General features: G+C 45.6%; 1 protein-coding gene across 1 annotated transcript in view; it reads left to right on the top strand.

Moving 5' to 3' along the window:
- Window positions 1-10,000, top strand: part of LOC308335253 (disks large homolog 4-like) — a gene marked incomplete at both ends in the record, with an annotated part of 28,252 nt that overhangs the window by 2,381 nt on the left and 15,871 nt on the right. Inside the window, 2 exons of the mRNA XM_080792271.1 lie at window positions 119-186; window positions 6,303-6,410. Of these exons, the coding sequence (XP_080648397.1) occupies window positions 119-186; window positions 6,303-6,410 (176 nt within the window). The remainder of the gene's footprint in view (window positions 1-118; window positions 187-6,302; window positions 6,411-10,000) is intronic.

Raw genomic sequence — 10,000 nt, 5'->3', positions numbered from 1 at the left:
AACCCACGTGTGTATGTGTATGTGTGTGTGTGTGTGTGTGTGTGTGTGTGTGTGTGTGTGTGTGTGTGTGTGTGTGTGTGTGTGTGTGTGTGCGCGTGCATGTGTGTGTGTGTAACAGACATCCAGGAGTTCTATGAGCTGACGTGTGAAATCCAAACGGCGAGGACAGAAAACACACATGATCTGGTAGGAACGAACGCACGCACGCACGCACGCACGCACGCACGCACGCACGCACACCTGATGATACAACACACATGTTACTCAATTACAATTTAGTTTAGGTACACCCTCTAGTCGAGGTCGTCCTCAGAGGAGCCCTCCATCGTTGCTTCCAGTCCTCCTGGTATACTCCGTACTCTGGCCATGCAGCTCATTGGTAGTTTGCGCTCCTGCGTCATTCTTGAGTACATCCGCGTGTGTTATTACTGTCTGACGTCCTCGTGACCGGTGCCCGTGTGTTATTACTGTCTGACGTCCTCGTGACCGGTGCCCGTGTGTTATTACTGTCTGACGTCCTCGTGACCGGTGCCCGTGTGTTATTACTGTCTGACGTCCTCGTGACCGGTGCCCGTGTGTTTACTTGTTACTGTCTGACGTGCATGTGACCGGTGCCCGTGTGTTATTACTGTCTGACGTCCTCGTGATTGGTGCACGTATGTTATTATTACTGTCTGACGTCCTCGTGCCCGTGTGTTGTTACTGTCTGACGTCCTCGTGACCGGTGCCCGTTTGTTATTACTGTCTGACGTCCTCGTGCCCGTGTGTTATTACTGTCTGAAGTCCTCGTGCCCGTGTGTTATTACTGTCTGACGTCCTCGTGCCCGTGTGTTGTTACTGTCTGACGTCCTCGTGACCGGTGCCCGTGTGTTATTACTGTCTGCCGTCCTCGTGCCCGTGTGTTGTTACTGTCTGACGTCCTCGTGACCGGTGCCCGTGTGTTATTACTGTCTGACGTCCTCGTGCCCGTGTGTTGTTACTGTCCGACGTCCTCGTGACCGGTGCCCGTTTGTTATTACTGTCTGACGTCCTCGTGACCTGTGCCCGTGTGTTATTACTGTCTGACGTCCTCGTGCCCGTGTGTTGTTACTGTCTGACGTCCTCGTGACCGGTGCCCGTGTGTTGTTACTGTCTGACGTCCTCGTGACCGGTGCCCGTTTGTTATTACTGTCTGACGTCCTGACGTGTTGTCTCGACCTCCTTGGTGTTATGGTGAGCCCAAGATCCTGCTCTCATCCATTAATGGCCTTCCTTAACGCGTAGTCCAGGACAATGACGAAGACGAAGGGGGCTAGGGTGTTCCCTTCATGCAGTAACGCTGCAGCCATGATGTCAAACTCCTAACTGTTGCCATCTGGGGTATCCACCTCGGTCCTTGTTCCTTAATACATGGTCTCTATTGCCCGGAGTAAGTTGGGAGGGACACCGTAGGCCTTATGGATCTTCATCATCGTGCCTCTATGGATGGCCTTTTTTAAGTCGATAAAGCACAACACGGCAGTAAGGTCGTTCCTTTCAACCTCCTCCACGTTTCTCCTTATAGGACTAAGATGTGGGTATAGTTCCACGGTAGTTCTCCCCTCTCAAAATCCGTTTTGGTTCTCCCTCAGGTGAGGGTGGATGGCATGCCGTATGCAGTTCAGGATCATACGGTTGTCAGACTGATGCCTGACATGTATGACCGCAAAGGTCTGTGAATTAAACAGTTACTGAACGTTAAGCAGGAGGAGTGCCATGATTTTTGTATTTTTTCCAGTTTTTAATGTGTTTATGAGGTTACATTACTTCATTAGACTCCTTGGTGTGGTTGTTATGTGCAATGATGTCTTCCCTTTGTATTTAAGGTTTCTTCTTGGAGGCTGAAACAAACAGTCAAACATGCTAATGAAAAAAAACAGTATACTGACATCACAATATCATCCCCTCGCGAAACACAAACAGCTGTGGGTGGGGCTTCAGTTCAAGTGGATCACCACCCACCAGGAAAACCAGGCATACTTAATGAACTGGTGGGCGTGTCCACATAGAAATGACATTTTAACAAATAGCTTACTGTACACTTTTTTGAAGAAGAAAATCCTCCTTATACAATAATAATAATATCTGATGATCATGTTTTAGGGTGGAAAAAAATCATGGCACTCCATCTTTAAAGTAAATAGTAGTAATAGTAATAATAAATTAAATGAAGATGACAGCAACACGCACGCACACATGTAACTAACCCACATGGCGACACCCCTCCTCTGTTTCCATAGCAACAGCTGCAGCACATCACTGGGCAACAGCTGCATAATACCATGGTTACCATAGCAACTACATCCTGTCTGTCTATCCCTCCCATCTCTCTCTCTCTCTCTCTCTCTCTCTCTCTCTCTCTCTCTCTCTCTCTCTCTCTCTCTCTCTCTGTTCAGTATTGTCTCTCGCCCCCCTCCCCCCTCATTTCTGTGGCTTCATTCATTCGCGGGCGGACAGAAAGACAGACAGAGGAGCGGTGGAGGACAGACACAGACAGACAGACGGACCGACAGACAGACAGACAGACAGACGGAGGAAAGGGGGGAGAGAGGGGGAGAGGGAGTGAGAGAGAGAGTGAGAGATCGACATCTGTTTTACACAGAAAGAGAGAGAGAGAGCGAGAGCGTGAGAGAGAGAGAGAGAGAAGTGTGTGTGTGTGTGTGTGTGTGTGTGTGTGTGTGTGTGTGCGTGCGTGTGCGTGTGCGTGTGTGTGTGTGTGTGTGTGTGTGTGTGTGTGTGTGTGTGTGTGCGCCTATGGTGTGCGTGTGCCTACGTGATGTGTGTGCGTGTGTGAGTGTGTGTGTCTTCTCATGGACTGTCTGTGCATCGTCACCACAAAGGTAAGCAGACCCACGTGCATGTGTGTGTGTGTGTGTGTGTGTCCATACAATATTTTTCAATCAATTCAGACATCATTTACTGTGTGCATCTGTTGCACTAGCTGTGTGTGTGTGTGTGTGTGTGTGTGTGTGTGTGTGTGTGTGTGTGTGTGTGTACAATATTTTTTAATCAATTCAGACTATCATTTACTGTGTGCATCTGTTGCACTATATAGCTCTGTGTGTGTGTGTGTGTGTGTGTGTGTGTGTGTGTGTGTGTGTGTGTGTGTGTGTGTGTGTGTGTGTGTGTGTGTGTCTGTCCGTACAATATTTTTCAATCGTTCAGACTATCATTTACTTCAATGTGTTGCACTAGCTGTGTGTGCGTGTGTGTGTGTGTGTGTGTGTGTGTGTGTGTGTGTGTGGTATATACGTGTCTTCCTCGACATGTCAACTCAGAGAGACTTAGCTTAGCATTAGTGTTAGCATAGCAACATGTGTATTAAATACCCATAATGCATAGCAACATGTGCATTAAATACCCATGCATTGCAACATGAGCTTTAACACAATCTATGCCAGATTCGAGAATTCTCGTATATAGAGCTTAAACCCGGCTGTACCAGATGTTCTCGTATTTTGTTGATGTCTATTAATCCAGAAATATACTACCAGTGACTAGTGACCAGTGACTATGGGTGAGGTCGCACTGAAACAACAGAGCTTGTTAATATGTCACAGTTAAGAAGCAGGAGTTAAATTAGTTTGGTGTCCGTGAGGTCAGATGTAGAGTTGCTGGCCGGCTCCATATGCAGATCTAGGTGTTCTCCATGTATGGCTATAGGGGTTTGATGATGTCAGCGTTGTGATCTTCATATATGGAGACGGCCATATATGGAGCGTGTCACGAGGTGTATGGGAAATGCAGGTTTTCATTTTAAACCAGTAGCATAAGTCGCCCTGAGGGCGAGAAGCGTACACGCATCCGCGTGCATTGGGTGACGGCAGACTGCTGGGCGAGCGCTATGGTGCTTTGGCATGGGGGGTCAGATCAACATATGGAATGAATTATGTACTGGCAGTGGCCATATATGGATATATAGAGAAGGGGACGCACAGTGACTCGAAAATGGCTGATTACTACTTTCGGTTCTCAGGGCTGTTTCACAGGGTCTTCTTCATGGCCTTTTTCGTATATTCTGTTGGCACTGGCTCCAGAGTGCCGTCAATAGTGGTGGCATATAATTGGTTAAATACCCATAATGCATTGCATGAACCGCCATAGACATTTGTTCTGGTAAAATTAACGACTTTTAATTAAAGGACCATTTCACCCATTTTTTTTACCATTATCTCCATATAATTGGTCCTCACGAAGATGACACCCTTTCCATGTTCACTGCCTAGCAGTGACATCATCATTTCTGTCTACTCACTGTGGTCTCATCGGTTCAGAAACCTGCCTATACCAGTGACATCATCATGTCTGTCTACTCTCTCTGTCTCATTGGTGGGTGCAACCAGAAATTCGCATCAATCGCCTTCAAGAGATCACTATCTCAGGCGTCACTTCCGGGATTTAAGCACCTCGTTGCTGGTTGCTGCATTTTCATAGTCTGGGTTACAGCCTAAATCGCTGCGTTACGTGGATTTGTAATTGTCACTTTGTTACTCAGTCTGGCCAGCAGGCAGTAGACTCGTATTTCATAACATCACCTGTTACGTAGCCACGTTGTTGCTGATACGTCATCAGCCAGCACCACTCTGTCCAGCATGCTTTTCTCACCCGAGACTTGAGAGTAAAACCTACGGTAAAAAGTAAACACTGATTACTTACATATACTGATGGTGACGTAATTAAGATATGTGTCAATGCCGGGTTATAACAGCAGTGCAGTAGCTGCGCAGTGCGCATTGATACGATGTCAAATGGGTGTGTTTTTTTTTCTCCAAACCACACCAGAAGCCATTGGTCGATTTCTTCCTTAAACGTGTCCTGTACAGTAGCCTATCTTGGAGACAGTGTTGATTTTGTCGACTAAAACTAAGACGTAAAATGTGACTAAAACTAAATGAAAACCATTCAAGAGACTATGATAACTAAAATCAATGCTGTCAAAAGCAACACTGCTTGGAGATAGAGACAAAACAGATTCACAGACAAACGCACAGAGTGGATGCGTGGGACTTGAAGCTGCTTGACGTGAATGTGTGGCTGTGGACTGCCTTGACATCATCCGTAGGCAGGTTTCGTCATTAGAAACAATATTTAAAACTCTTTGAGGGCCTTCATGTCTAGCTTTCGGAATTGCATCATATGGCAGCCAGTGCCAGCCAAGTCTATGGACTTTAAATGTTTGTTTATGTGGGTTTAGCGCTGCTAGCCCCTCTATGAACAGCTATTGTCCCCACACGTCTCAGTCAAGATTTGCCATTGACAATGAACGGAAAAAAGACGTCAGAATTCCGCTAAATATATTTAGCGGAATTCTGACGTAAATTAAACATCAAACTACAGACTGCAGACTACAAACTACAGACTACAGATGGAAATTTGCCTATAGCTAACTCTGGCTCATTAACATGGATTTGCAAAATGACGGGTTGATTAATGTGCATTGTCCCTGTTAAATAAATAATTGACATTGAAGGGAAAATTTACATCAAACGAGCAAATCAGCTAACCAATCACAGGCAACAGGCATTCTGATTGGCCAGTCTGAGATGATGCATGATGATGTATGATGATAAGAGCTGATAATTCCGCTAAACATTGACGTAAATTAAACATTAAAACATTAAACACCATTGACATTGAAGGGAAAACTTACGCCATATGTAAACGAGCAAATCGGCTGAGCAATAGGGACCACCTTAATTATGTACCTTATGTAGCAATGTCAAATGTCCGCTAACATAAATTGTTGTACGATGAGTCGACACAAGAGCGTCCCAAAATTTCACACGGGTGTGATTTTCACAATCACAGATCGCCTAGGATGACCCCTTAGATAGTAGGTTAATGCTTAATAATGATTTTCTTTCTTCAAAATTATTCTGCACCAAACTATACTAGATGGGGCCGTGTTGGCCGTGAAAACAAACCTAGAGTGGCAGCCAAGTCTATGAACTTTTAATGTTTGTTTAGAGTAGAGGGTAGTACGGGTCCCGGTCCGAAACTATATATATACAAACAGAGCCGAGAAACATTCCAATTTATACCTTTATTGAAAGGATAATCCCCTTGAGATGCCTCATCTCATTTTAGAGGGGGGCCTCAAATTTACCCGAAACGGGGCCAATTAAAATGGGATCTGATCCTGAATAGGTATAATTGACCCGATCCGGGTGGGTCTTTGGACCATATTTTCACCATGACATGAGACCTTTCTTCTATAGAAGCACCATGCACCCCCGCCTCTTGTATATTAGTAACTGATGGTCTGTCTGTCTGTCTGTCTGTAGAAGTATCGGTACCAGGATGATGAGACTCCTCCCCTCGACCTCAGCCCAGGTCACATGACCCACGCACGCAGTGGAGAGCTGACGACGACGCACATACTCCCTGTCACGGTACGCACATGCACACATGCACCGATGCACACACACACACACACACACACACACACACACACACACACACACACACACACACACACACACACACACACACACACACACACACACACACACACACACCATTCCTTTCTCTGCCCTCTGGCATCTTCTCCCCTCCCTTCATCTCTTTTGAGGGGAGACATTACTTGCCCCCTGGAGCCTTCGTCAAAATCGTCAGGCTGTCCAGGATCCACCTAACTGCAGTGATCACTTTCCCCCTTAGCCCCTATACTCTTAAGAAGAGCCATGGAAACTGCACTTATGGCAGGCTTTGGGCCTGGCCTGCTAACATATACGTATACATATATGTATATGATGTTATTGATGTATTACCAGATAGATTGTGTTTGCTTGCAGTTGGTCGAGTAGTGATGATCATGTCCAGGGTCTGATGGGATTGAGTCTGAGAAGAAGAAGAAAGAAATGCGTTCTGGTAAATCAAGTTTACCAAGGGTAACTCGACTAAGCATCAGATACTTGTTTACAGCAAGGCCCACATGGAGCATTTCATGGTAGAGGTTCAATGCCTTGTCCAAGGGCACTTCAACGGTGGTAATTTTTAACGTGTCGGATCGCTGATTCGAACTGGCGACCTTCCGGTATCTAGACCGCTCCGCAATCCACTCGGCCACCGCTGCCTACATCACGAGCAAGGGCTTTCTGGCTCCCTCTGGTGGACATGAGAGAAATGCCACGGTCTGCCTGGTCTCCATAAACTGTGCAGAAGAAGTCCTCTTCTTCCCAGAGAGAGAGAGAGAGAGAGAGAGAGGGGCAGCATGAATGTGCCTATAGGCTACTCCAGTTTTAGGTGGTAAGGTGACCACCGTTTCTGGTTAGTAAAAACAGAGAGATGTGTTTGGGTGAGCGGTGAGTCTCTTATCACCGTGGCTCAGTGACAATTTACAATTACAATTTAGGCAATAATCCAGAGCAATTTACAGTAAGCAAGAACAAAAACATGGTAATGCATCATATACATAACAAATAGTGATCATGAATCATACGTAAGCTAGTAAAAACCTAACAGTGGAATATCTATATAATGAAACTATATGCATATATACTATAGAGTGCGGTCTACATGAAATGCTATCTACGTTACATAACACAGTGACGTCAAGTTGTAGTTATAGTACCAGTAAGACGCTATGCGGGCGAGAAGCGACCTCAAGGTCGCGTGCTCGCATCCGCCTGGATGACAGCAGACTGCTGGGTGAGCGCTGGCGCTTTGTCATGGGCGGTCAGCTCAACATATTGAATGAATTCTGTACCGGCCATATATGGAACACGTCTTGAGTGTACAGGGTTTGATGAGGTCAGATCAAGATATGGAATGTCAGAACAGGTCAGCTCCATATATGGAGATCTAAGGGTGGCAGCGGGGGCAGTGTCTTGAGTATACAGGGTTTGATGAGATCTGGCCATATATGGAGCGTGTCTTGTCTTGAGTGTACAGGGTTTGATGAGGTCAGATCAACATATGGAATGACAGAATAGGTCAGCTCCATATATGGAGATCTAAGGGTGGCAGCGGGAACTCAGTCTTTGACTGAGCCTATGTCTAAATATATTGATTTACAGATCAAACAGTTGGTATTCAACCTTCCGTCTTTTGTTAAAGTCACCGCAGACTTTTTAAATAGATTAGATGCTGTGCAGGACACAGTGAGCTCTGATTTCCTGTGTACTGCACGTGCTCCATAAAGAGGGCTTTGAGGCCTCCTTGGTTTATCCTACTAAAAATGCGCCACGTCTCTGCGTACGTGTGTGTACGTTCGTAATGCACGCAACTGGAGAACCGTTTGACCCACCGACTTCACATTCGACACACGGTTCTCCAGAACCACCACAAACGGCTCTGGCCAGGCTCTGCCAGTGGGCCTAATGAGGCCAACTCCTTTCACCTGTGCAATTTCCAGCCTCTGCCTCAGCCAATTGAGGCTCAACAATTTACAATTTAGGCATTTAGCAGACGCTCTTAATCCAGAGCGACTTACATTAAGCAAGAACCAAAAAGCATGGGAATACATCACATAAAAACATTTATCATGAAACATGCGTAAGCAGTGGGTCTTCACACACACAGGCACACAGGCACATACACAGATCTCCATGTGGGACCCCGGCTGACAGTTAAAACGGGTGCTATATGGCAACGTTAAATCATTAGGCATCGTTCAAATCTAGAGCATGTCTGAAATAAATGTCAGAGTTGAAATCGACATGTAAATATGAAATAAATGCTTAAACATGTAGCTGGTGTAATGTTCCACAGAAGTGAACCTTTCAAGCCTGTTTTCTCAACTCGCTGTTTTCTGCAAGGCAAACTGGTGGGTCAAACTAAACAACCAATATGTCAATTGCAAGCTATGATTCCCTGCTTTCATATGACATGAAAAAATGAAAATGGAAAATAATCCAATGACTTCGTCCCGGCCACATGCGTTGCCGGTTAAGACACATTGGCTGGTTAAGACTCACCTGGCTTCCCTGTGAGGTTAGTGTCAGGTTAGGGTTTGTGGTATAGGGTGTCGGACTAATGCCTGTCGGGCTGTTAGTACGTTGGGCTAAACAGTCACGGTCTGCCTGATCCAACCCTACAACCCCATGCACCCACCACCCCCACCCCCAGCTCACTCAGATCAGCCAACACAGGGCGGCTGGCAGAAACTTTAGTAAAATAGACGGGACAACGCTCCACACATCTGAGACTCTTCTCCCTTCTCTAAAACACCCTGGACAGCGCTCCACACGTTCCAAATTCTCCCTTCTGGCTCCAAAACTATGGAATGAACTTCCACTTCAGCCACTCACACATTCCTTTCCATCTCTCAGTCCTTGCCACACACCTGCTCACACTCTCTCATATCAGCCCAACAGTGCCATGCCCCGGGCCCTTTCACACCTGAGGACACTTCTGCAATCAACCCACCACCTATAAAACTTGACTCCTTTCACACACTGTCAGGTTCTACTTTGTCGCTTTTGTGTTTGGTCTTGGATTTATCGGTGCTTTGTACCTGGACTCTTTGCGTTTTTGGACCCTTTGATAAATGTACTGCCTGCATTCTTCATTGTAAGCTTTGCATTTTTGAACTGCTGTTCTTCGCTGCTGTTCTTTATTTGCCTGCATAATTTGTCTTTGTAAGTTTTGCATTTTGGACTGCTGTTATACTGCCTGCAATTTGCTGTAAGAATTGCTATTTTTCTGTTATTAAATTCTGAAATGTACTCTTTCTACTGTGGCTTTGCATTTGGGTTCAATCTAAACCTCACCCATGACACTTCAGACTCCATCTTAGCCCGTAGCACTTGCCCTAGCCTCGACAAGCTTACAGTCGTATGCTAAGGCTAAACTTATCTAACTTAAATAGTATTTTATGTAGACATAGCACTCTATAGTGTATACTCATAGCTTCATTACAGGTATTCTATTGTTAGACGGATATTAGGTTCTGAATTGCTTATGATCATTGATGACTTTCTATGTATATGATGTATTACCATGTGTTGTCCATGTTTACTGTAAGACGTTCTGCATTAAG

The sequence above is a fragment of the Protomyctophum bolini genome, assembly GCF_963924005.1.
Source record: "Protomyctophum bolini genome assembly, chromosome: 20".
Taxonomy (NCBI): Eukaryota; Metazoa; Chordata; class Actinopteri; order Myctophiformes; family Myctophidae; genus Protomyctophum; species Protomyctophum bolini.
This window is presented reverse-complemented; position numbering and strand designations above follow the sequence as displayed.